The sequence below is a fragment of the Lepidochelys kempii genome, chromosome 20, assembly GCF_965140265.1.
Source record: "Lepidochelys kempii isolate rLepKem1 chromosome 20, rLepKem1.hap2, whole genome shotgun sequence".
In the NCBI taxonomy this organism is placed as follows: Eukaryota; Metazoa; Chordata; order Testudines; family Cheloniidae; genus Lepidochelys; species Lepidochelys kempii.
The window spans coordinates 14,010,316-14,037,693 of NC_133275.1; the positions used below are offsets into that span (position 1 = coordinate 14,010,316).

At 55.2% G+C, this 27,378-nt stretch overlaps 1 protein-coding gene across 1 annotated transcript; it reads left to right on the forward strand.

The window, feature by feature from the left end:
• The first annotated feature begins 7,128 nt into the window (after positions 1-7,128).
• On the forward strand, positions 7,129-26,337 carry LOC140901052 (ultra-long-chain fatty acid omega-hydroxylase-like). The gene is given in 13 exon segments (XM_073319218.1): positions 7,129-7,201; positions 11,264-11,486; positions 12,910-13,054; positions 19,291-19,344; positions 21,385-21,417; positions 21,420-21,511; positions 22,138-22,259; positions 23,622-23,894; positions 24,384-24,587; positions 25,043-25,176; positions 25,308-25,372; positions 25,874-25,956; positions 26,250-26,337. Coding segments are annotated over 12 exon segments (1,515 nt in total). The 5' UTR covers positions 7,129-7,201; position 11,264.
• Positions 26,338-27,378: the final 1,041 nt, after the last annotated feature.

Here is a 27,378-nt window from a genome sequence, read left to right on the forward strand (position 1 = left end):
TTCATCACCACCCTTGACCTCATAAAGGGTACTGGCAGATCCTACTCGACTCCATCTCTAAGGAGAAGACGGCATTCGCCACCCCAACGGGACTTTACCAATTTACCTGGCTGTCCTTTGGCCTCCATGGGGCCCTGGAGATGTTCCAACGACTAATAGATTGCCTTCTATGGCCCCATCAAGACTACGCAGTGGCGTATTTGGATGATGTGGTAGTCTACAGCCACCAGTGGGAGGACCACCTGGAACATGTAGCCACGGTCCTGAGATCCCTGAGAAAGGCAGGACTAGCGGCCAGTCCAAAAAAGGGCCACATTGAATGGAAAGAGGCAACCATAGATACAGATACACCATAGAGGGAGGACGGATGAAACCCCTCGTGGGGAAGGTTCAAGTACTGGCAGCCTGCCCGCCACCCACCATGAAACGCCAAGTGTGACAATTCCTGGGGCTCACCGGCTACTAGCAGCGATTCATCCCCCAGTTCGCTTCCATCGTAGCCCCCTTGACAGGGCTTTTGACTAAGGACAGCCCGCAGCACGTGCTGTGAATCCAAGAATGTGGAGATGCCTTCCAGACACTCAAGGAGTGCCTCTGCTGGGAGCCGGTCCCATATAGCCCGGACTTCGACAGTTACTTCATCCTCCATAAGGATGCCTCGGAGGGGGGGATCGGGGCCATCCTGTCCCAAGAAATCGACAGAGAAGACCACCCGTTCTTATATCTTAGCCAGAAATTATTCTCCCGTGTGATGTTCTTGACATAATTTGTAACCGTATAGATCACTGTTGCAACCACAGTTATATATTTGCAGTAAATATTGTACAAAGGTTGTCGTGTAAGGTGCTATGGACAAGGTTATGGTGTGCTGGTTATGATTATGCTATCTGTATGCATGCATCATTTTTTTGTTTAAAGTTATAAGTATTGGCTCTATACTGTCTGTCTTTCAAAAACTTGTGCTAAGCTTCTGGGTGACACCCCAGGCACGTTGGTGTCAGCTCTGCCTAGCCTGCTCGAGGGCCCATTAAGGACCATCAGCTATTGAATTGACCCATTGAGGGAAGGCAGATACACTATAAAAATCTGCTGCTGCAGCTCCTCCATCTTGTCTTCAATCCTGCTTCTGACCTCTGGACGGGGCGGCTCTACCAACTTTGCCACCCTAAGCAGTTGCCGCCAAATTGCCACCACCACAACAGCGGCAGAGCTGCCGCCGAAAGCCACTGCAGCGGGAAAAGCGGCGGAGCCACCGCTGAATTGCCTCAGCGGGACACGGACTGCCGCCCCATTCTAAATGCCGCCCCAAGCACCTGCTTGGAAAGCTGGTGCCTCGAGCCGGCCCTGCCTCTGGAGGGACTTTGCTACAAACTGAAGCTCTGAAACAAAGGACTGAATGACCCATCCCAGCTGTGGACGTACTCCAGAGACTTGATTTAAACCTGCAATTTATTCCATCACTGCTACAAGCCTGAACCAAGAACTGTGCCATTACTGTATGTAATTGATTCCATTTAACCAATTCTAGCTATCACCTATATATTTTTCTTTTATGAATAAACCTTTAGATTTTAGATTAGATTTAGATTTACCTACATGCCTCCAGCGTTCACCCTGACCACACCACACGATCCATCGTCTACAGCCAAGCTCTGCGATACAACCGCATTTCCTCTAACCCCTCAGACAGACACAAACACCTACAAGATCTCTATCAGGCATTCTTACAACTACAGTACCACCTGCGGAAGTGAAGAAACAAATTGATAGAGCCAGAAGAGTTCCCAGAAGTCACCTACTACAGGACAGGTCTAACAAAGAAAATAACAGAACGCCACTAGCAGTCACCTTCAGCCCCCAACTAAAACCCCTCCAACGCATTATTAAGGATCTACAACCTATCCTGAAGGATGACCCAACACTCTCACAAATCTTGGGAGACAGGCCAGTCCTTGCCTACAGACAGCCCCGCAATTTGAAGCAAATACCAACAACCACATACCACACAACAGAACCACTAACCCAAGAACCTATCCTTGCAACAAAGCCCGTTGCCAACTGTGCCCACATATCTATTCAGGGGACACCATCACAGGGCCTAATAACATCAGCCACACTATCAGAGGCTCGTTCACCTGCACATCCACCAATGTGATATATGCCATCATAGAATCATAGAATATCAGTGTTGGAAGGGACCTCAGTAGGTCATCTAGTCCAACCCCCTGTTCAAAAGCAGGACCCATCCCCAATTAAATCATCCCAGCCAGGGCTTTGTCAAGCCTGACCTTAAAAACTTCTAAGGAAGGAGATTCCACCACCTCCCTAGGCAACGCATTCCAGTGTTTCACCACCCTCCTAGTGAAAAAGTTTTTCCTAATATCTAACCTAAATCTCCCCCCCGCCCCCCGCAACTTGAGACCAATACTCCTTGTCCTGTCCTCTTCTACCACTGAGAATAGTCTAGAACCATCCTCTCTGGAACCACCTCTCAGGTAGTTGAAAGCAGCTATCAAATCCCCCCTCATTCTTCTCTTCTGCAGACTAAACAATCCCAGTTCCCTCAGCCTCTCCCCATAACTCATGTGTTCCAGACCCCTAATCATTTTGGTTGCCCTTCGCTGGACTCTTTCCAATTTATCCACATCCTTCTTGTAGTGCGGGGCCCAAAACTGGACACAGTACTCCAGATGAGGCCTCACCAATGTCGAATAGAGGGGGACGATCACGTCCCTCGATCTGCTCGCTATGCCCCTACTTATACATCCCAAAATGTCATTGGCCTTCTTGGCAACAAGGGCACACTGCTGACTCATATCCAGCTTCTCGTCCACTGTCACCCCTAGGTCCTTTTCCACAGAACTGCTGCCTAGCCATTCGGTCCCTAGTCTGTAGCTGTGCATTGGGTTCTTCCATCCTAAGTGCAGGACCCTGCACTTATCCTTATTGAACCTCATCAGATTTCTTTTGGCCCAATCCTCCAATTTGTCTAGGTCCCTCTGTATCCTATCCCTGCCCTCCAGCGTATCTACCACTCCTCCCAGTTTAGTATCATCCGCAAATTTGCTGAGAGTGCAATCCACACCATCCTCCAGATCATTTATGAAGATATTGAACAAAACCGGCCCCAGGACCGACCCCTGAGGCACTCCACTTGACACTGGCTGCCAACTAGACATGGAGCCATTGATCACTACCCGTTGAGCCCGAGGATCTAGCCAGCTTTCTATCCACCTTATAGTCCATTCATCCAGCCCATACTTCTTTAACTTGCTGGCAAGAATACTGTGGGAGACCATATCAAAAACTTTGCTAAAGTCAAGAAATAACACGTCCACTGCTTTTCCCTCATCCACAGAGCCAGTTATCTTGTCATAGAAGGCAATTAGGTCAGTCAGGCATGACTTGCCCTTTGTGAATCCATGCTGACTGTTCCTCTTCACTTTCCTCTGTTCTAAGTGCTTCACAATTGATTCCTTGAGGACCTGCTCCATGATTTTTCCGGGGACTGAGGTGAGGCTGACTGGCCTGTAGTTCCCTGGATCCTCCTCCTTCCCATTTTTAAAGATGGGCACTACATTAGCCTTTTTCCAGTCATCCGGTACCTTCCCCAATTGCCATGAGTTTTCAAAGATAACGGCCAATGGTTCTGCAATCACATCCGCTAACTCCTTTAGCACCCTCGGATGCAGCGCATCCAGCCCCATGGACTTGTGCTTGTCCAGCTTTTCTAAAAAGTCCTGAACCACTTCTTTCTCCACAGAGGGCTGGTTACCTCCTCCCCTTGCTGTGCTGCCTAGGGCAGTAGTCTGGAAGCTGACCTTGTTCGTGAAGACAGAGGCAAAAAAAGCGTTGAGAACATTAGCTTTTTCCACATCCTCTGTCACTAGGTTGCCTGCCTCATTCAGTAAGGGCCCACATTTTCCTTGACTTTCTTCTTGTTGCTAACATACCTGAAGAAACCCTTCTTGTTACTCTTAACATCTCTTGCTAGCTGCAACTCCAAGTGTGATTTGGCCTTCCTAATTTCACTCCTGCATGCCCGAGCAATATTTTTATATTCCTCCCTGGTCATTTGTCCAATATTCCGCTTCTTGTAAGCTTCTTTTTTGTGTTTAAGATCAGCAAGGATTTCACTGTTAAGCCAATCTGGTCGCCTGCCATATTTATTATTCTTTCTACACATCGGGAGGCTTTGTTCCTGTAACCTCAATAAGGATTCTTTAAAATACAGCCAGCTCTCCTGGACTCCTTTCCCGCTCATGTTATTCTCCCAGGGGATCCTGCCCATCAGTTCCCTGAGGGAGTCAAAGTCTGCTTTTCTGAAGTCCAGGGTCCGTATTCTGCTGCTCTCCTTTCTTCCTTGTGTCAGGATCCTGAACTCGACCATCTCATGGTCACTGCCTCCCAGGTTTCCATCCACTTTTGCTTCCCCTACTAATTCTTCCCTGTTTGTGAGCAGCAACACTCTGGGATTCTGGACCCTTGCACCTTCAGGATCATCCCCAGTTAGGTTCCCACCAAGGGATAGACTTTTGTCATTGTCACCTTTTCAAGGGTTAGTAGGGGAGCTCGGGCCCACCCTCTCCACAGGACTCTGATCCAGGGCCCAGCGGTAGGCTGTTGAGATCGGCACTTTGGAGTGCGATGCAAATGCCTCCCTGGATCGCTTCCTACCAGCATCTCTTCCTGCAGGGTAAATTAAAGTCTCTGAGCTTCAAAAGTCCCCCGTCCCTCTTGGTTAGGTCTGTATCTCCAAGCCTCAGGCTGCAAGAGTTCCTGGGATGCCCCTTCCCAAGAGTTCAGATCACAGGTCAGCTCCCTTCCGCTGCCTGCCCCCTTCTGAGATGCTCTGCTTCCCCTTTTAAGCCCTGCCTCCAGCCTGTGCAGGCACGTTCCAGGATCTGCAGAAGTGTGTCTGAATTGGCGTCTTTGTAGGTCCCTGCAGAAGGGGTCTCTCCTGCTGACCTCAGAATCTAGTTTATTCTGGTGGTGGCGTTCTTCATCTTTGCTCACGGAAGGCAGCAAGCTGTCCTGCCGTGCTTCTACCTATTGCAGAATGCCCTGTCCATTCTTCTTAGCATACAGTCCCCACTAAGGACTGTCTATCTCCTTTGGGCAGTTGTGGATGTTCTCTTGGGCTTGTCTGGGTCTGTCTAGCCTGAGCTGGCAGCAGTTCTCAGTTCTTTTCTCTAATGTCTGTAGGTCCTTCCCTCTGGTTCGTTCTTGGAGGTTGCTCTCTTCAGATGCCTTACTCTGCGCCTGGCAGCGATTTGATACTTCCAGCTGTGAGCAGATCCTTGGGGTTCTCCTACCTCCGGAGATAACAAATTTCCAGTCATCTTTTCTGTTTTCTTGTCTCCCTTGGTCACTGGACTCCACAGCCTCCCAGTGTGGTATCTGCCATGGTGCTGGCTGGATCTGAGTACCCAGGAATTTCGCCATAGCCTTGGTGTTTTGCAACATGATCAGCTGTTCCTCCGGACCACAAACCTTCTCCTCCATCAAGCTGCCAGCCTCACACCTCATGCAGATGGAGTCTCCTCAGGCAGGAAGTGAGTGTGGCATATCTGGTGCAGGTCACAATAGCTGTTCACTCTTGTAATGTGCCGATAAAGGCTTCAAACGCTCTTCCACAAACTCCCATGGAAACTCGGCCCTTAGCCGCTTGCTGTTATCCTGTCCCTATGGAGGAGATTGCTGATGATCTAGGGCTCTTTAATCTAAGAGACAATGGCTGAATGAGATGCTGAAGTGAGACAAAAATCAGACTAGAAATTTTTATCAGTGAGGAACCATCAGAACAATGGATCTAGGGACATAGTGGGGTCTCCATCACTTGGAGTCTTTAAATCTGACCTTAACATCTATTAATTAAATATATATCTGGTTTAATTGGTTTGCAAAGTGCTTGAATTTCTCAAGGAGAAAAAAAATCCAGTGATGGCTCATAGGTGTTTATATCCCAAGGCTGGAGTATGAAATGGGGTAAAGGCGGCATGCCCCAAGGTCAGTATATGCTGCCTTATCACTCGACAGAATCATGAAATGTGAGGTTAATATAACAGTATTTACAACTCTCTCATAAACATTGTATCCTTGGTAATGAAAAAGCAAAGTAATGTTTGTTGGGTTGCAGTAGGGATAATGCAGGGCCTGTGTACTTATATGTATATTTTGCTAACCTTTTACCTCAGTAGAACAAACATTTAAACATAGAGTCGTGTGACTGAAAGGAAACCTGACTCACTCTTCTAGCTCAGATCTACCTTGCATAGGACAGCCCAGGATTCAGTCACCAGTGCCCTGAAGGACCGAGGGAACTTATCCCATGTTGGTTTGGTGGGGCTGGAGCGACCCAGAGTTCAGGTGGCGGCAGGGTTTTCTTTTCCACAGGACTCTATAGAACAATATTATCCAGCCAAAAACTGTAGGACCCGATCCTGCGCCAGATTGTGCATCCCCTGGGGCTGCAGTTGCTGCAGGATGGGGGTCTTGGTTTGGAGGAAGTGAACTTGGAGGAATGAACTCAGGAGATGTGGATTCTCAGATGATGTTGGGCAAGGCCCTTCCTTACCCTATGCTTCAGTGTCCCCATCTGTAAAATGGCAATAATGATACTGACTGACCTCCTTTGTAAAGCGCTTTGAGACCTGCTGGTGGAAAGTGCTATATAAGAGCTAGGTGTTGTTGTTATATAGCTCATAACCATGAAGACAAGAAATAAGTTTAAAAACTACCTTTCTGGGGAGCATCCCCTCTCAGAAAAGCTCCTTATCTCTTATCCTTATTTCAATTGTCTTCAGCTACTGTGTGCTGTTTTCAGTTATTTTCTGTAAAAGCCCTGGAAGCAAATCCAGCCCCACACTTAGTTTGCTGGAAGTCAAGGTTGCTTTCAGACATCCTCAGAACGCAATGAGACCAGGAGTAAGTGAACAAGGTGTGATAAATGAAGGGTGGGGGGTAGCCCCCGTTTATGAACACCCAGCCAGCCAGTTAGCTGTAACATTCCTCCTTGTCTGTTCTCTGCTTTACCTGTAACGGGTTAACAAGCCCGCAGGTAAAAGGAAAGGAGTGGGCACCTGACCACAAGAGCCAATGGGAAGTTAGAACTTTTTAAAATTGAGAAAGAAACTTTCCCTTTGTCTGTTCTCTGGAGAAGGAGACATGGAGCAGCAGTGTTGTGTAAGGCTTGAACCAGGTATGACATTTCATCTTCCATACCTAGAAGAAATTATTTGGACAGGGAATGTTTCGTTAGACACAGTCAGGTTTATTTTTTTATTTTGGCTTGGGGATCTCCTCTGTGCTAACCCCGATGCTATTGTTTGCTTGTAACCTTTAAGCTGAACCCCCCCAAAAGCTAGTTGGGTGCTTAATATTTGGAATTGCGCTTTTAAAATCTAGCAAAAGCCTAAGCTCTAGATATATTTTTTTCTTTTTAATTTTTTTTTTACCTTTTTTAAGAACAGGATTGGATTTTTGGTGTCCTAAGAGGTTTGTGCATGTTGTTTGATTAGCTGGTGGCAACAGCTAATTTCCTTTGTTTTCTTTCTCAGCTCTTCCCCGGAGGGGCATGAAAGGGCTTGAGGGTACCCCACAGGGAGGAATTCCCAAGTGTTCCTTCCTGGATCCAAGGGTTTTCTTTGGGGTTTTTTGTTGTTGTTGTTGTTTTGTTTTGCATTTGGGTGGTGGCAGCATTTACCAAGTCAAGGTCAGAGAAAAGCTGAAACCTTGGGAGTGTAATACAAGCTTGGAGTGGCCAGTATTAATTTTTAGAAGCCTTGCAGGCCCCCACCTTCCGCACTCGGAGTGACAGACTGGGGATTCAGCCTTGTCACACGGACATGAGCTTTGACACACGTTGGCTACATCTTCACTGACAAAACAGTTGTTTCTACAGGGTTAGGGTGACCAGACAGCAAATGTGAAAAATCGGGACGGGGGGTGAGGGGTAATAGGAGCCTATATGAGAGAGAGAGCCAAAAATCGGTACATGTGGTCACCCTGTACAGGGGTGATAGCTCTGTAAAGGGGGATTAGCCATTGGAATAAACTCCCAGGGGAAGTGGTGGATTCTCCATTTCTTGATGTTTACAGATCCAGGCTGGAGGCCTTTCTGGGAGATGCTTTAGTCCAACGCAAGTTACTGGGCTCAATGCAGGGGTAGCTGAGTGACGTGGAAGGGCCTGTGGAGGTCAGACTGGATGATCTAATGCAGCGTCTCCCAAACTGTTTTGGCCATGGAGCACTTTTTAGTCTATTACCGAATACTTATAATATTATTCTGTAGTCGTTTGGTTTTCAAATAAAAAATTGCGTTATTTATGCTCAAATATATTTTATTTTATAAAACAAAGCAAAAATACAAATTTAAAATAACTTGAACTAACAATTTTGAACTGGAAAGTGCTTATAAAGTAGTACAAAAATGAAGGGCAAGAGTCATAATTAAACTCTAGATTCTTTCACGGAACACCTCTTCACCTCATGAGGAACACCAGTGTTCCACGGAGCACAGCTTGGGAAACGCTGATCTAATGGTCTCTTCTGGCCTTAAATTCTCCGCATCTCAATATACAGCCCTAGTGGAGACGAGGGACAAGTAGTTTTTACCTCCATGTAACTTGCTGAGGTCAACACTAGACCCCCCCGCACGCACACACTTCAGCTTGAGCTCACCTAGCTGCATGGAAGTAGAAATTCCAGAGCCTTGTCTCCACTAGGGTTGTACTTGATCAGCGCTATGCCCATTTTGCAGTGACGCCATAGCCCTAGAGGTCTACTGAAGCTCCAGAGCTGCTCCTTTGGCCCCCAAAGAGACTCACACTTGTATGTGCTGAGGCTCAGGGTCACTCACCGCCAGTGACCAGCGAGCACCATTATTAATATGGATTCAGAGGAACAGCCGTGTTAGTCTGTATTCGCAAAAAGAAAAGGAGTACTTGTGGCACCTTAGAGACTAACTGGTTAGTCTCTAAGGTGCCACAAGTACTCCTTTTCTTTTTTTTATTAATATGGAGTTATGACTGCGTTCCAAGCTAGTTTTTTATTCTGTACCATAACTGGTGTCAATTTGCTAGTAGAGGTAAATTGATGAAAGATTAACAGTGTGTTAACTTCCTGCATGTTTAACTTTGAATTAGGTCTCAGAGCAACCTGGACTACTGTTTGTTTACACTCCCTAACTTCGCTTTCAGACACACACAAGGGAGCAGTCCCAGGCTGTGGGTGTCAGATGTTCACGGGGTGTAAAGTGGCGGGTTAGTTGGGCTTTTTCTGAAAATGACACTGTTCTGGATGGGCTCCCTGGGTGTGTGTTTGGCTCTGTGCAGTGGCTTCGTGTGATTGGCCCAGGTTCATCCAGTGCAGAGCCAATTCACGCTGGCTGGTGGGGGGAGGCTGGGCTTTCCCCTCCCGTGTCCGGCCAGCTGCAGAGGCCCTGAGCACCAGGCTGGGCTCCCTGCCCCCTCGCCAGAGAGACAAGGGCCCCTGGCTGGCACCAGCATAGCGCTGCGGCCTCTGCAGTCGCTATGGGGAGAGCTGCGGGGGGAGCGGGGAGGGGCAGCGGCACAGTGCCCCTCGGGTGGAACCGGGCAGACAAATCAGCTGCTGATACAAGAGCAGAGGTGGCTCCCGGGCCCTGCGGGCTGGAGCGTGAGCTGTGGCCCCTGCTCTCTGGAGCTGGCGGGCCGGGCTCTGCTGGCGCTGGAGCCAAGCGACGGCCCCAGGCTGCGGCCGCTCGGAGCCACACCCCGACCCGTGCGGACCCCCGGTAGGGGGCAATCGTGTCCCAGCCTGGAGCCCATCACCCACGGAGCCGAGCTGAGCCAAGCCGAGCCGAGCCCCTCCTCTGGCCCCGCCTGGCTATGAAGGCCGCTCCCGGAGCTTAGCCCGTGAGTCCCAGCGTCCGTGCCCGGCCCAGGTGAGCGGAGCGGCTGGTTCGTCCCCTGCCCGGGCCGAGCTCTGCATGGCCCAGCCCCCCCGCTCGGTGTCAGCGGGGCTTCCCATGAGCCGGGATCCCGGCAGCAGCGAATGCCCCGGGCTGGGAGGGGGAGCCGGGGGCGGGGGGCAGGGCTCGGAGGGCTGCTGGCGGGGCGGCAGCGGAGGTGCCCCATAACTATTGAGGGCGCGGATATAAACCCTGGTAGAAGTCTTGGGGGGAGAGGGGGATATGTGACCCTGTGTGACCCCCCCACACACACACGCACACGCTGCCTCTGGGGAGCAGAAAGGGCTATTGGCTGTGTGGGGGAGCCTGGGGGGTTAGGAGCAGGAAGGGTTATTGGCTGGCTAGGGGGGCTGGGTTCTCTCCTGGCTCACACATAAAATCATAGAAGATTAGGGTTGGAAGAGACCTCAGGAGGTCATCTAGTCCAACCCCCTGCTCAAAGCAGGACCAACCCCAACTAAATCATCCCAGCCAAGGCTTTGTCAAGCTGGGCCTTAAAAACCTTGAAGGAAGGAGATTCCACCATCTCCCTAGAGAACCCATTCCAGTGTTTTACCAACCCCCCAGTGAAATAGTGTTTCTTAATATCCAGCCTAGACCTCCCCCACTGCAACTTGAGACCATTGCTTCTTGTTCTGTCATCTGCTACCACTGAGAACAGCTGAGCTCCATCCTCTTTGGAATCCCCCTTCAGGTAGTTGAAGGCTGCTGTCAAATCCCCCCTCACTCTTCTCTTCTGCAGACTAAACAAGCCCAGTTCTCTCAGCCTCTCCGCGTAAGTCAGGTGCCCCAGCCCTCTAATCATTTTCATTGCCCTCCGCTGGACTCTCTCAAATTTGTCCACATCCTTCCTGAGGTGGGGGGCCCAAAACTGGAAGCAGTACTCCAGGTGTGGCCTCACCAGTGCCGAATAGAGGGGAATAATCACTTCCCTCAATCTGCTGGCAATGCTCCTACCAATATGCCGTCGGCCTTCTTGGCAACAAGGGCACACTGCTGACTCATATCCAGCTTCTCATCCACTGTAATCCCCAGGTCCTTTTCTGCAGAACTGCTGCTTAGCCAGTCGGTTCCCCAGACTATAGCGGTGCATGGGATTCCTCCTTCCTAAGTGCAGGACTCTGCATTTGTCCCTGTTCAACCTCCTCAGATTTCTTTTGGCCCAGTCCTCCAATTTGTCTAGGTCACTCTGGACCCTTCCCTACCCTCCAGTGTATCTACCTCTCAGCAGCTCAGTAACATACATACAGCTTGTAACAAAGGGACCCAGTGGCAGTTCACCCCCGGTAACAGCCCGGTCTTTCCCCCCAGGATGCTGCCGCTCACGGACTGGGTGCTGGAGCTGCTGAGCATGGAGCGGACCCCCTTCCGCGCCTACACCGTTTCCGCCCTGCTCCTTGCTCTGCTGGCCCTGCTCTTCCGCACCCTCCTGCAGCTTGGGAGATCCTGGCACCACTACTATGTGACCTGCCAGCGGCTGCGCTGCTTCCCGGAGCCCCCGCGTCGCAACTGGCTGCTGGGACGCTTGGGGATGGTAGGTGTCATGTCCCGTGGGGGCGAGAAGGGGGTGAGTGTCTTTTCTCCCCTCTTACTCCTTGTTGCCACTGAGACATGACTTGACCCCTGCTGGGAGGAGCCACCCTGGCCCACCCCAAGGGAGGGGCTGGTAGAATAGCCCCTGAGAGGGCTGGGGGCAGGTGACCCTGCTGATTCAAGCCTCTCCCTCTCTCCCAGGTGAAGGGCTTTGGCCCCAGCTGGTGCTGGCAAGGGGAGCATGGCATGGCAGGTTGCTCAGGGCGCCGTGCTCGCTGCAGCTGCATGACACATGGGAATGGGGTTGGGACCGAGCAGGGGTAGGAGACGAGGGTCCTGGGACAGCTCCGCCAGGTTCTCAGCACGCGCCCTGTCTGGCACCAGAGTGAACAGCGTCTGAACTCAGTCAGACTTCCTGACCCAACGAGGCGGGCCTGAGCTGGAGGCAGAGGCATTAGCCACGCTGCCGCTGCTGCTCCCCCTCTGCTGTGGGTGGGGCCCTTCCTATGGCTGCTGGGTCTGATGCACCCCAGATACGGCAGGGCCCTGGGATCCACCTCTGGCACTGGATGGGGCAGGTGGGATGCCGGCCCACATGCAGAGTGAGACAGGGGTGCAAATGGCCCCCTAACCACTCAGTGCCCTGCACTCAAATGCCACATTCTCCAGGCAGGGCCCCAGGCTGAGTGTGGGATGTGCCCTGGTGGGTGGCTCTGGGTGCTGGTGCCCAGACACTTGCCCAGTGGCAGGGGCTCTAAGGGAACCAATCCATAGAAGCATCTCTGCTCACCACTGGCCCCTGCCATGCTCCCTGGCCCAGCCCCGTGACACCCCTGCCAGCCAGCTGCACCCCAATGGCTCTGCCTGCATTGGTGGTAAGTGGCCCCTGGGCCTGTTCGGCCGCCTTTGCTGTGGAGCAGGGAGGGTTATAAAGCCCCTGGCAGGATGGCCCCACCTGGTGTAGCTTTGGCAAGGGCATAGCCAATCACCATGTGCTGTGACATCGGGCATTGCAGGAACTCTGCCCCTCAGAGCACAGAGGGACCTAGGAGACCCAACTGGCTGCTTGGAGTGAGGCATGTTTGGCCTCAGAGCAGCCACCAGCGCAGTGAGGGGAGATAGGGTTGGTGTCGGAGGGTCCCCTGACACTAGGGGTCAGGCCAGTCTGTAGGTCCTTGGGGAGAGGGGCAGTCTCGGAAATGTATTGCCTGCTCTGGGGAGCATCCCCCAAGATGGATGGGATGTGAGCACTGGGCCAGGAGCGAGGGTCTTGACAGATACACTTGGTGAGGCATTGCACACGGCAGTCCTGCCTCTGATCACAGGATCCGATTCTGCCCCTGCCTGGCATGCGCTGACTTGCTCAGGAGTCCCGGGTAGGATTGGGTCCCTCCTATATTAACTCTGCCCCGTTCCTCCTGCAGTTCATACCTGGTGAGGAGGGGCTGAGCCTGGTGTCCCAAACAGTGGCTACATTCTCCCAGGTCTTTGTGACATGGATGGGGCCCTTCCTGCCAGTCCTGTGCCTGGTGCACCCTGATTTCCTCAAGCCAATCACAACAGCCTCAGGTACGCTGACTCCTGGGGGTGGTGGTGAGGCTCTGAGGGTATGTCCGTACAGCACGTAGACACCTGTAGCTGGCTCGGGCTCAGACTGTGGGTCTGTTACCCTGCAGTGTAGATATTCCAGCTGGGGCTGGAGCCTGGCCTCTGGGACCTCCTCCCTGTGGGATCCCAGATCTTGGGCTCCAGTTAAGCCCAAATGTCTATACCTCAGATTTACAGCCCTGAGTCCGAGTCAGCTGACATGGGCAGGTCACGGGTGTCTACGTGCACTATAGACACAACTTGTGGGGCCAGAGATGGGAGACACCAGCTGGGCCCCTCTAGCCCGTCCCCTGGGAACCTATGCAGGACTGGCCCCAGCAATCTGTTCTCCAGGGCCCTGGCCAGGCTAGCTGTGAACATCCCAAGGGACAGGGCTCCCAGCCAGTCCCTTACCCCCAGTGTGACATCATGGTGGTATGAAGGCTTTCCTGACTTCCCCAGGGCAGGGCTGGGAGCCAGTCACCTGAGACCCTGTAGAGCAGCCCGACCAGAGCCCTGGGGAAGGCACCAGACAGGACAATCCGCCTGGGGAGCTAATGGCCGTCTCCCTGCAATAGCTCCTCGGAGTCCGCACTGTCCAGCCTGGGTTTCCCCCTGCTCCAGGTCAACCCCCCAGCCCCGTGGGTCACAACCCTCATGTTCTCATACATAATCAGTGCAGGCCCCTTGGATCAACTGACTCGCTCCTCTGCCCGGGTGAACCAATCCTTTCCTGCCACCTTGGCTGCTCTCCCCTGTGTTCTGCACTGTGTGGGCCCAGCAGCCTCTTCTGGCCTTGACCCCTGGGATTGGTTTACTGTCCAGGGGGCCCAGAGCTGAATGCAGGGTGGGTCAGACCAGGAGGGACCATTCTGCTCCTCTAATCTGACTGCCGGTGTCACACAAGGCAGAGACCCTCCCCAGAGCTCCCTTCAGCCAGCCCCAAGCTCCTGGCTGTGCTGGAGGGAGCGTTACAAAGGGACAGCCCATCTCCATGTAAAGACTCCCAGGGATGGCAAAGCCCCTGTGTCCCTGGGCCAGCTGTTCCTGTTAGGGGGCTTATTCCTTCACCCACTTACTTCCCTGGTCCTTCTCGCATGAACCGAGAGCAACAATACCCGAAATCCAAAGGTGCAAACAATTCGATGTTTATTGGGGTGAACTTCCAGCAAGCATGATTCCAGTTTCCTTCCTTAGTATCCTCCTTCCCAGCTCTCAGAGTAACAGCCGTGTTAGTCTGTATTCGCAAAAAGAAAAGGAGTACTTGTGGCACCTTAGAGACTAACCAATACAGCTGTAGCTCACGAAAGCTCATGCTCAAATAAATTGGTTAGTCTCTAAGGTGCCACAAGTACTCCTTTTCTTCTTCCCAGCTCTGACACCACAGAGCCTTACACCTGTGTCCCTGTTCCCATTCCTGCCCTTAGCCAAACATTATTCCAATTTCCCCAGCCCCATTCCCTGTTCCCATTTCCCTCACCCACATGCCCACCCCCTCCCACCCACACCCACTCACTTCCTCATTGACTACAGATTATATAGTAAAACTTGAGTTCTGCTTAGCTATACCTTAACCAATCATTTTCCTGAAATTTAACTAACCAGTCCTAACATATTGTAAGATGATTATGTACCCAATTATATCCCACCACCTTAATTAGTTTACACCCAGCAAAATTAATTATACAGCAGACAGGAACAATCACAGAACCAGACAGAGATGATACAGACAAACAATAGCAAAGTGGGAACTATAATGACAAGACAATACAGAAATGAGGATTTCACATCCCAGCTATTGATAAGTGAGTTCTTGCCAGACAGGATGCTATCAAACTAAGTTTCCTTTTACATTTTCTAGGCACTTCCCTTTCTCTGGAGGTGATAGGAGTACAATCCTGTCCTGATAGTGCCTAACAGCCCAATAGCACCTTATTTCAATGTGACTAGTTTGGAATGTGAGGATGTGACTGTTTGCTTCCCAGCTTATGGCTGCCTCTGCTGCTTTGCCAAAGGTCTTAGCTAAGAACAGGGCCTCAGACTGTCATAGTAAGAGAAGGCCCTTACACCAGCAGACAGTGATTTTGATTCTTTCTTTTATACCTCTATAATTAGCCAAGTGATAAGAATACACCTAAATTCTTAGGGGATAGGCCTTTACAGACAGGCCTGAATATCTATATCCTAACAGTTCCCAGGGCTCGATCCCCTCCCTGTTAAACACCTGCACTGTGTTGTCAGTCTGAGTTCGTTCCTGCTGGATCTGACTCTGCCGCTGTCTGCTGGATGGCAGAGCCCCCTGCTCCCAGGCATCCCTGCCCATGGAGGGGCTGGTAGCAGGGATCTAGGCACCTCTTTTCCTGCCCTTGAAGAAATTAAATCCATTGGGCTCCTGTAGCCTCCCCCAGAGAGGCAGGTTTCCCAGAGCTTGAGGTGTTCTGGTGGCTCCTCCCAGACCCCTCCCCAGCTGTCGCTGTGCTATTTGAGGTGGGGGCACATTGGAGGGAGGGGCTATTGCCTCCCTGCTCCATTGTGGGACAGCTCTGCCCAGGCAGCCCCAGGAAGCTTCAGCCTGTCTCTGGGGCCGTGCTGCAGTGGAAACCTTGTCGGGCAGGCTGGGCTGTGCAGCTCTACGGAATCCCCTTTTCCCCCCCGGCGGTTCTGGATCCCCCCTGGAGGACAGGCTGCCTTAGTCCAGCTCCTCCAGCTCCCTTGATGTGACTGCTCTTGCTGCAGGCCACTGTCTGCACCAGCTCACCCTGGGCAAAGGCCGTCAACGTGCTCTGTGCAGGGAGGCAGGGGAATAAAATGGGGCCATGTAGCTGCGGGGGCCAGGTGTTTGGGGGGTGGGGTCTTCCTTGTGCCCTAGTTTGTACCAATTCCTGTTTGGCTCTTGAGAGATTGTGTCATTTACTGCTTTGGGGAGTCCAGCCCAGCCCCTGCTACTCTCTGGATCCAGGGGCACCCAGAAGGCTGCCTGCTGCCATAGGGGGATGGGGCAGAGTCCCCCTGGGGTGTGGGCGAGGAGTGCAGGAGCAGGCAGAATGCCTCCAGGTGTCCCAGCACCGCCAGCGCAGGCCCCTCTCTGGTGAGCGAGTTGCTGGGGCTGTGCGCTACAGGGGGACGCGTGATGAGCTGAAGCCAGACTCCGACGGAATCCAGCCCCCAGCCTGGTCGCTGCTCCCTGGCCTGGGGGCTCCTGCTCCAGCCTCTTCTGCCCCCTTGCGGAGGGGACATCTGTCCCCGTTAACGTACTGCTGCCACTCTTCCCAATTAGCCCTGCTCCAAGTGGCGCCTGGGCCCGCAGGGCCAAGGGCACGTGGCGCTACGCTGGGGCTTGTTTGCTCATCCCTGAACTGCTGCCCTGCAGGGTGGTTGAGAAGTGACTCTGGAAGTTTCACCAGGGCCCTAAGTCCAGAGCCAAAGCAACAAATAGAAATGCTGCCCCTCCCCGCCAGCCTAGCATCCAGCCCTACCCCGCCAGCCCTTTGTATGACTCGCTGTGCCCAGGAGCCCAGTGCAGTCTGCGGGAACTTTGTAAACAATCCCGTTGCTGATGCAGCAGCGGGAACAGAGTCCAGCTCCCTCCCCCAGTGCCAGGCAGGCTTGGCAGGACACAGAGAGGGGAGGTCTGGCCTTAGTCCTCAAAGCCAGCAGCTGGGTCTGAGCAATGAGTGTTGCTCACTGGAGCAGAGTTGGATGTCACGGGGCCAGGAGAGAGGGGCTTTGGGGCTCAGGAGCCCTCAGTCTCCTGCTCAGCTCAGCTGGATGGCAGAGAAGCGCAGGGCGGCGATGCAGCTGGGGCTGTGTGAATGCATGTAGCCAGTTCATGCCGGGGCTGAGGGCTCATGCTCGCTGCCCACTGAGCCCCCGGGTTCACCTCTGCACGGAGAATGGCTGGGAGCCGTGTTTGCAATAACACAGGGAGCCCCAAGTGGCCCCATCCAACCGACTGCCAGGTGAGGGCAGCCCTCCCTCCCCCATTAGAAAGGAAGCCAGAGGCGCTCTGAGAGCAGCCAGCAGTGGGTCTGCTTGGGGAGCTGCCGCTCCTGCAGTGGGCTGAGTCGGGCGCTGGGCCCAGCATGTCGCCCTGGCCGGAGACGTGGCCGGAGTCCCAGCTGGCCCGTGGCTAACCCCTGGCTCCTTGTTGTAGGGTCAGAACTCGGAGGAGGGGATGCAGTGCGTAGATGAGCTCGTCGGGGGCTACAGCCACTCCTGCCTTTGGTGGTTTGGGCCCTGGTTTCCCATTCTCCGGCTCTTCCACCCAGAGGCCGATAAACCCGTGCTGCTGGAGTCAGGTAGTGAGGGTGGCCCCAGCCCCAGGAGTTTGTGTGTCCGTCCGTCTGTCTGTCCTGGGGCTCAGCAGGGGTTGGATTCCCAGCAGGCGCCTGGAGCTCTCGATGTTATGTGTGCTGCACCCGCCATGACGGGACCTCTAGGGACATGAGCCCAGTGGTGAGAGGGCAGCTGCTCCCTAGAAAAGCCCCCGGGCAGGAGGACTGGCTGCTGCGACCAGCCCTCCTCCACGTGGCTGAGGAGGAAGCTGCCTGGCTGTCGGGGCTGGGGGAAGGGATCAGGTCTCAGGCCGAGCTCAGCTCGGCAGGTGGCTGTTCATTGGGCTGCTTGTCTGGCTGGGTGCTGCCAACCCAGGGTCCTTAGTGAGTCCCCCTGGCCCCAGAGGAGTTAGGGCAGAGGCTGTAGCCATCCTTTAGCGTCCTGAGAGGAGCACGTCCCACTGGCTGAAGCCCAGCTGGAGCTGCCGTCAGGCTCTGGGCCAGTGACCCATGGGAGCAAAGGTTCATTGCAGCCCTGCCAGCATCCCTGGCTGGTGATAGGCGAGTGGGGGATCTGATAGCATCCAGCTGGCTCAGGGACACCTTCATCAACTCAGTCCATGGTCCCAAAGGGGGCACGGCAGGGCTGTGGGGTGAAGGGGACAATGAGGGAGGTGGTCCAGGGGAGAAACAGGTCAGGGAGAGTCATAAGGACCAAATGGCCGATATTCTTGCGGGGGCCTATGGGGAGCAGCAGAGAGTGTGAGGCTGATACTGTTGTGGGGGTGCATGGCCGTGAGGCTAGTGGGATGTTGGGGGTGGGGGAATCTGGAGAATGGTGCAGAGAGGGGGTGGTCCTGGGGCTAGTGGTGCAGGGGGGGCAGTTTCTGCCCCTTATTGTCTCTGGCTGACCCAGGGAGAGGAGCAGCTGTGGCCAGCTCAGTCTCAGAGAGCTGGGCCTGCCAAGCCACCTTTGCCCGTCTCCCGTGTCCCCCACCCGAGTGCCAGCCATTCGCATAGCCCTGCGAGGTAGGGAGTCACTGAGGTACAGAGGGGGCAGGGGACTCACACAGCATGTCCATGTAAGAGACAGGAATAGAACCCAGGAGTCCTGGCTCCCAGCCCCCTCCAGACCCTGCTGTAGCCACAGGATCCCCACTCTGCTCGCAGAGCCAGGGAATACAGCTAATAGGGAGTTTTAAGGATGCCAAGCTCTCTATTGTGAAGGCCCCACGTGACTGCCAAGCTCACGCAGTCCGTGGGTCACAGGCACTGCCCCAGGAGGAGTCTCTGTCGCGCTGCAGGCCCAGCCCAGGCTGCGGATGCTGCTTGTGCCCCGTGTCCTCCTACCTGTCTGTGACTCGCTCAGAGCAAGCCTGCTCTGCGTGAGGGGCCTGGTGGCTCAGCACCTTGTCCCTGTCGTGTGGCTCCTTCACGCTGTTCACTGAGCCTGTCCCGTTGCCCCAGCAGCCACCCTCCTGGCTCCTAGGGTAGAGCCTGGAGCAGGGTGTCCAGCAGGGTTCTGCCTTGTCTGATGGGGGCTGCTTTCACAGGGCGATGCGCCAAGGCTCCTTAGGAAACAGCCTGTGGAGCAGGTGGGCACTGGACAGACCCACATTCCTGCAGCTGCCCCTTTCCAGACCAAAAGGGGGCCCAGTGGAGCTGCAGCTCCAGCCGGGGCTCTGATAACAGTAGTCCTGCACTCCTTCCCTGTGTCCTAAACCGTGTATGTGTGTGTGAGCGCTAACGCCAGGGTGCACCCCATTACCGCCCCCAGTGCTGTGTGTGTCTGAGCACTAACACCGGGGTGCGCCCATCTCTGTTCCACTCTGCCGTGTGTGTGTCTCAGCACTAAACCCCAGGTGTGCCGCATCTCTGCACCCCCGAGCCATGTGTGTCTCAGCACTAACCCCTGGGCCTGCCCGTCTCTGGTCTCCCCCACAGTTGCCATCGCACCCAAGGACTACCTGTTCTGTGGCTTCCTGAAGCCCTGGCTAGGTGAGTGCCCTTTCTTCTGGGCTTGGATCTGTTGTGCTTGGTGTCATGGGGCCCGGACCCCAGGGGAGGGCTTGTGGGGAATGGAGGGTGTGATGTTCCCCTCTGGTGTTATCTGGACCAATAATCAGCTAGGTCACTCCAATCCTTGACTCTGGGAGCCAGCCTTACCCTGCTCTTCTGTGAGAACCCCCACTCTGGGGCTGTTCACACACAGCCCCTGGCATGTAAGCTGCTCCTTGGTCTGTGCAATCAAATGACACTAGCCAATATCTCTGGTCCCAGACACAACCCTAGGAACCTCCGTCTTGCAGTGTCCAGTTATGCCCGCTGCAAGCTTATGAGATTTCATCAATTTAACAAAGAAATTGATATTTACCAGGCTTGTTCTCCCAAGGGGAGTCTCAAACCAAATGCACTGCGTCAGGTAGAATAAACAAAGAGATTTATTGACTACAAAGATAGATTTAAGTGATTTATAAGTCAAAGCAAAACAAGTCGGATTTGGTCAAACAAAATGAAAGCAAAACACATTCTAAGCTGATCTTAACACTTTTATTGTCCTTACAAATTTAGATGCTTCTCACCACAGGCTAGCTGGTTGTCCTTCAGTCAGGCTCTCCCCTTTGATCAGCGCTTCAGTGGCTTGGTGAGGTCTGTAGATGGAGGTGGAAGAGAGAAGAAGACCATGGCAAATGTCTCTCCCTTTTATCATGTTCTTTCGTCCCTCTTGGCTGTGTCCCCCCACCCTGACCCTTCAGGGTCAGGTGAGCATTACCTCATCGCAGTCCCTGACTGACCAAGGGAAGGGGAGTGACTCACCAAGTTCCTACACCAAAGGCTCTTAAGCAAAGTAAGCTATCGTGGGATAAGAGGGAAGGTCCTTTCTGGATCAGTAACTGGTTAAAAGACTGGAAACAAAGGGTGGGAATAAATGGTCAGTTTTCAGAATGGAGAGAGGTAATAGTGGTGTCCCCCAGGGGTCTGTACTGGGACCAGTCCCATTCAACATATTCATAAATGATCTGGAAAAGTGGGTAAAGAGGTGACGACGAAATTTACAGATAATACAAAACCGCTCAGGATAAGTCCAAAGCAGACTGCAAAGAGTTTCAAAAGAATCTCTCCAAACTGGGTGACTGGGCAACAAAATGGCCGATGAAATTCAATGCTGATAAATGCAAAGTAACGCACATTGGAAAACATAATCCCAACTATACATAAATAATGATGGGGCCTGAATCAGCTGATAACACTCAAGAAAGAGATCTTGGAGTCATTGTGGATAGTTATCTGAAAACATTCACTCAATGTGCTGCGGCAGTCAAAGAAGCGAACTGAATGTTGGGAACCATTAGAAAAGGGAGAGATAATAATGCAGAAAAATATCATATTGCCTCTATATAAATGCATGGTACCCCCACATCTTGAATACTGCATGCAGGTGTGGTTGCTCCATCTCAAAAAAGATATATTGGACGTGGAAAAGGTTCATAAAAGGGCAACAAAAATGACTAGGGGTATGGAACAGGTTCCATATGAGGAAAGATTAAAAAGACGGGGATTTTTCAGCTTGGAAAAGAGACGACAAAGGAGGGATATGGCCACTGTTGGCAGACAGGAGACTGGGCTGGATGGACCATTGAGCTGATCCAGTCTGTCCATTCTTATGTCAGTGTGGAGCTGGAGCTACTCGTGCCATAGCCGTGAGCGCCAGCACATGGGTGTGCCCAGGATCACACACACGCCGTCACATGCGCACGTACCTCTATACGCATACCACCACGCACCTGCACGTACACACACGCATGCGCCTGCATGTTCATGCCCACACGTGCCCCCACAAACACACACACACATGCTTCACTCACACCCCCACCCATGCACGCATTGCACACGTGCACGCACTCTCGTGCTGCCCAACATGCACCAGGGAGGTTGATTCTCGCTGAGCACCCCAGCTGGCTGCGACTCAGCGGGCTGCAGGGGGCCTGGGCTGCGGGATCTCTGCCAGGGCTCTGAGCTGAGTGCCTGTCATCTCAGGGGACGGTTTGCTGCTGAGCAATGGTCCGAAATGGGTCGGCACCGGCGCATGCTGACGCCAGCCTTCCACTTCGACATCCTGAAGCCCTACATGAAGATCTTCAACCAGAGCACTGACATCATGCATGTGAGTAACCCCCTCCCGTCATGGCACCAAATCTATGCCTGTGCCTTTGGCCCCTCCCACAGCACACACTGCCCTGGCACCCGCCAGCCTGCCCGTGGACCCTCCCCCCCACGGCACACACTGCCCTGGCACCCGCCAGCCTGCCCAGGACCCTCCCCCATGGCACACACTGCCCTGGCACCCTTCAAATCCCAGCCTGCCCGTGGACCCTCCCCCCATGACACACACTGCCCTGGCACCCGCCAGTCTGCCTGGGACCTTCCCCCCCCATGGCACACGCTGCACTAGTGCCTTCCTCCCTTGGCATATGTGGAACCAGCAGCCTGCCCTCCCCATGCCTCCCCCACACCCTATGCAGTATGCTGTACCATCACTACGTAGTGCTTCTGGCCCTGCACCGCCCCCCGGGCATATACTGCACCGATACCCTGCCCATCCACCCGCCTGCCCACTGCTCTTTCACCTGCCCCCACCACATGCCCAGCCCTGTCACTGCACCAGTCCACTAGCCTCCTCCCCTGTCTGCTTGCCTGTCTCTGACGCTGGCCCACCCGCATTGCATGGGCACTGGGCTCCGCAGTGCTGTCCCTGCAGGCAGCTGCTCGGGGGCTGTTGTTCCCCCACAGGCCAAGTGGCGCCGGCTGGTGGCGTCAGGCTCCACCTCCCTGGACATGTTTGGTCAGATCAGCCTCATGACCCTGGACAGTTTGCAGAAATGCGTCTTCGGCTACAACAGCAACTGCCAGGAGTGAGTGACGCGGGGGCAGCTCCCCCAGCAGGGCCCCGCGCTGACCTGAGGGTGGGAGCCCCCTCACTGCGGGAGGTCAGAGTGGGGAGAATGGGCTGCAGGGTCCCTCCCTCCCTTCCTGGCCTGGCCCCAGTGAGCCTGGCCGGATTCACGGAATGGGTCCCTGAACTGGAGATCCCAGGGCGGGGAGGGTGTTACTGCAGGCCTGGGCAGGGGCTCTCCAGTGGGGTGTCTGGAGGCGTTGGGGGGTTGCTATAGTGGCTGCGCCAGGCCCGGGTCAGCAGTGGGGGTGGAGCTCCTGCAGCTCACTGCGCGGAGGCTGGTGCTTGGTGCTTGCACTCGCAGGTCTGTCTGCTAACGCCTGTGGGGTCGGCATGGCTGCGCTGTGACTCCTGGGGGATGATCCTGCTGTTGCATGCCTCTCGCTGCCAGGAAGCTCCTCGCCTCAGTCCCATCACCCCAGAACCCTCCTGCCCCCAGTTTGTACGTGTACTGCAGGGCCCTCGTCGGCAGCTTGTACCTGTTTTACTGCACTGGTGCACATACAGACATGAGTATAATTCTTGAGGTTCAGATTTATAGCCGAGATGGAGAGCTTTGCAGAGGCAAAGAGTTCTTTCAGAAATAGTCCATTGGTTATAGTCCAGTGTTTATATTCAGGGCGGTCCAGTCAGAACTGGGATCTCAGTCCTTGTGGCTTAGGCTTCCCCTGCATGAAGCCTCAAGCAGATCTGAGATAAACAGGATCAGGACCCAAGGGTCTTTTTATACAACTCCAGGCCTTCTTTGACAGGTTGGAGTCCTTAGACCAACAATAGGCCATCGGGGCGACTCTGAAGTAGGTCCATCACCAGTAATTAGCTACACGAAGTAACACAAGGCAGTTGCCGGTTTTTCCACCAGTCGCAGATGATTGGCTGTACATTTCAAAGAGAGAGGAATACAGCGACGATATCCTGCGTTTACAGTTCATTGATGTTCTTTTGATCTCTGAATTAACCGAATACAGCATGGACAGGGACTGTTTGATTACATTGTTGACCTCTGCTAGTATGTACGTAAATACCCAAAACCACAAACGTGATCTCCCCGTATGTTTTTAAGGGTTGAATCTGAGTCATTTGTCCTGCAGGATGCTTAACCCTTTCTGGTCATTTGTCACCGTCCCACACTGGCTGAGCCGCAGCAGCAGCCAGAGGCACCCAAGCTTGGTCCCTTCCCCGCCGGCCGGCCCGGAGATCCCGTGACTGGGAGATCACGCCATCGCTCTGTGGCGAGGCCCAGCCCGCCGGGATCCCCCAGCTCTGATCAGGGGGCCCCCGCCCCGGCCTGTCAGGCACATGCTGGCCTGTTGTGTTGCAGGACACCCAGTGACTACATCGCAGCCATCCTGGAACTCAGCTCCCTGGTGGTGGGACGCCAGCACCGCCTGCTCCTGCACTGCGACTTCCTGTACCGCCTGTCACCCGACGGGCGGCGCTTCCGGCGCGCCTGCGACACCGTGCACCGCTTCACGGCCGACGTGGTGCAGCGGCGCCACCAGGCCCTGAGCCACCGGGGCAGGGAGGCCTGGCTCAAATCCAAGCAGGGCAGGACGGTGGGCTTCATTGACATCCTGCTCCTGGCCAAGGTAACGTGGTGGGGGGGTCTGCCCCGTGGGGGTGGGGGGAGGTCACGGATGTCCTGCGATTGGCCAAGGGGACATGGGGGGCCTGCCCCGTGGGGGTGGGAGGAGGTCACGGATGTCCTGAGATTGGCCAAGAGGACATGGGGGGGCCTGCCCCGTGGGGGTGGGCGGAGGTCACGGATCTCCTGCGATTGGCCAAGGGAACATGAGGGGGCCTGCCCCGTGGGGGTGGGGGGAGGTCACGGATGTCCTGCGATTGGCCAAGGGGACATGGGGGGGCCTACCCCGTGGGGGTGGGGGGAGGTCACGGATGTCCTGCGATTGGCCAAGGGGACATGGGGGGGCCTGCCCCATGGGGGTGGGGGGAGGTCACGGATATCCTGCAATTGGCCAAGGGGACACAGTGGGAGATCCTGCCCTCGGGAGTGTGGGGGTTCGTTGACGTCCAGGGCAGGGCCTGGAGTTCCCATTTGGCACTGCCAGAGAGTCCTGGGGAGCAAGGACACCCGGACTCTCCACGGTCCCTCTCTGCCCCCGGCGGCTCTCACGCTACGCTGGCCTCTCTCTGCAGGCCACGACACCACAGCCAGCGGCCTCTCCTGGGTGCTGTATAACCTGGCCTGTCACCCCGAGTACCAGGAGCGCTGCCGGGAGGAGATCAAGGACTTACTGCGGGACAAGGAGTCGGAGGAGGTTGAATGGTGAGATGGCTGCTTCAGCTGCAGTGCTGACCCCCAGCACCCCCACTTCCACGCCCTGTAGTTCCAGCACAGCCCCCACCCCACCTGTGAGGGTTAGCCCAGCCGCTGCCCTCCCCTCCCCTCCCCACCAGTCTATGCCTAGCACTGGGGTCCCTTCAGCTCTGCCAGCCCCACAAGCTGGAGGGCTTCCCCTGCAAGATGGGCCTAGGCTGCTCCACAGTGCCCGAGGGCCCTGCTGCTCTGGGTTTTGCATGTCCCCCCTGGATGCCCAAGGACCCTGCCACTCAGATGTGCATGCTCCCCCCCCCCCACCTCGTCACGGTGTTGTTTGTCCCCTCAGTGCCAGCTCCATGCCTATGCGAGTCTGTCCCAGCCCCATTGCCTGGCTCATGGGCTCACACTGGGCCCCCCATGCATCCACCTCTGGGGCCAGCGCTAAGCTCTGCTCTCTGCAGGGAGGACCTGTCCTGGGTGCCCTTCTCCACCATGTGCATCAAGGAGAGTCTGCGCCTGCACCCGCCCGTCACGGCCATGTCCCGGCTCTGCACCGAGGACATCAAACTGCCCGACGGACGTGTCCTACCCAAAGGTACCAGCCTTCTTCCCTGCCCCCCAGCCAGGGGCATGGCACCGGAACTGGGCCCATAACCCCTGTGGTGCACAACCCCTCCCCTCCTTCTCCCTTTCCTCTCTCTAATGAGGCAGTTTCCTCTCTGGCAGGGAACGTCTGTCTGATCAGTATCTATGGGACGCATCACAATCCTGCTGTCAGGCCGGAGCCCCAGGTACCACTGGTCACTCTGTTCTGCCCCTTTGGCTCTACTCCACCCCACGGCCACCTCCAGCATGGCACCAGGGGGCGCTGTGCTGCAGAGAGTGGGATTGCGGGGCTCGGTAGGGGCACTGTCCCCTCGGAGTCATTGCTGACCCAATGCCCCAGCGTGGCACCAGGGGGTGCTGAAGTGCCGTCAAAGTAGCTGCTTCCTATGCCCAGTGACCCTCCCCAGAGAGGAAGCTCCTCCTCCCCCCCCCAGCTCGCCTAGAGGGGAGTGAGGGTCGCACCCCCATTCACACTGGGTGGGGATGGGTCACTGAGTGCTGGGTGGAGGCAGAACCATCCCCGCTGCCAGCGCATGGCCCCAGTCAGAAGCTCACTCTTGGGGAGCCTGGTGCCCAAGCTGCACCCGGGGAGGGGCTGCCTTTGCTCCCCCTTGGCTCAGGGACCAGCCCCACACCCCACCCTTCGCCCTCGCTCCCCTCACCGTGCCTTGTGCTTGCTGCTCCAGGTCTATAACCCACACCGCTTCGACCCAGAGAACTCCAAGAACCAGCCCCCACTGGCCTTCATGCCCTTCTCTGCTGGACCCAGGTAACCTGCCTGCCGGGCTCAGAGCCCCTCGCCGCACGAACTGCCCCCTCCCCCACCCCCGGCTGCCCACCAGCAAGCGGCTCCCTGGCTGCAGTGAAGCATTGTGGGACAGGCAGGAGGTGGCCTCTGGTCAGTGCTGGGGCCAGCTGTTATTGCTGAGGATCTGTCCCTTCTCCCACAGGGGGGTGGGCTCTCCCCAGCATCTGTCTGTCCCTGCTCCCCCATCCCTGCCCTCACAGGGGGTGTGGCTTCCAGGCGAAGAGCACTGGCTGACACCCCTGGCTTTCTCGCAGGAACTGCATCGGGCAGAGGAGGCGCTGTGGGGTCCGGGCATGGGGCCCCTCAGGTGCTGCAGGCTCCTTTCAGACACCAGCTGCTTAGCCCTCCCCCACCTGCCCCTGGGAGGCAGGGTGACAAGTGCCTCTCCCCAGCCCCGCTGGATGCCCACGGCCACCTGGTGACTCAATGTCAGAGCTAGAAATGGAGCCAAGCAGCCTGGCTCCCGGCGCTGCCCACTCACAGCCTGGGCGACCCCTTGGCCTGCGTTCCCTGCCCCCACTGGCCAGAGGCAGGGTGCCAAGCTGTCTGGCCACTAGTCTAGAATGTGGGAGACCCATGTTCAATTCCCGCTCTGCCACAGGCTCCCTGAGTGGCCTTGGGAAAGTCAATCAGCCTCTGGCCCTCAACTCCCATCAGTGCAATGGGGCTAATGGCCCTGCCCACAGGGGATGAGGGTAAATGCAGTTGGGGGGTGAAGTGCCACATACTTATGGTGGGGCATCTAAGAACACGTGGTCAATAACCCTAAATGCTATGGGCTTGTTAGTGGATCAGCCCACCTGTGCCCCGATGCTGCTGTCTGTAGCTGAGGGTCTGGTCTGTCTCTCACTCCTCTTCCCCGGAGGGTAGGCATCTTTCCTCCTGCTCTGTCTTGCTCCCCCCACTCCTGCACTCATCAATCCACCTGCCTGGCCTGGGGCATGAACAGCTGAGAGGCCTGCAGGCACGTGGCTCAGTGCTCTGGCCGATCTTCCTGAGGGGCCTCCAGTGCCCCAGGTGAGCGCTGGCAAAGGCCATTTCTCACTCTGCTGCAGGTGGCTTTGGGGTGGGGCAGCGATCCAGGGGGCAGCTGCCCAGCAATCGCAACCTGCTGCCTGCAGTCACCTGCGGGAGTTGGGGCAGGGAAGCCTTTGTTACTCACGCACATGTACAATTCCCCATTGTGTGTGTGTATCGCCAGACCGTGTCCGGGAGGGCTGGCTGCAGACACAGCAGGGACCCACTCCCTCCCACAGGGAACTCATGGCTCAAAGAGACAAACAATGGTTGAGAGAGCGAGCAGGGGGCCATATGTGGCCGCTGGGGCAGATGGACCTGGAGCTGCGGGACAGTTGGTTTCATGATATTTCTAAGTTGGTTCCG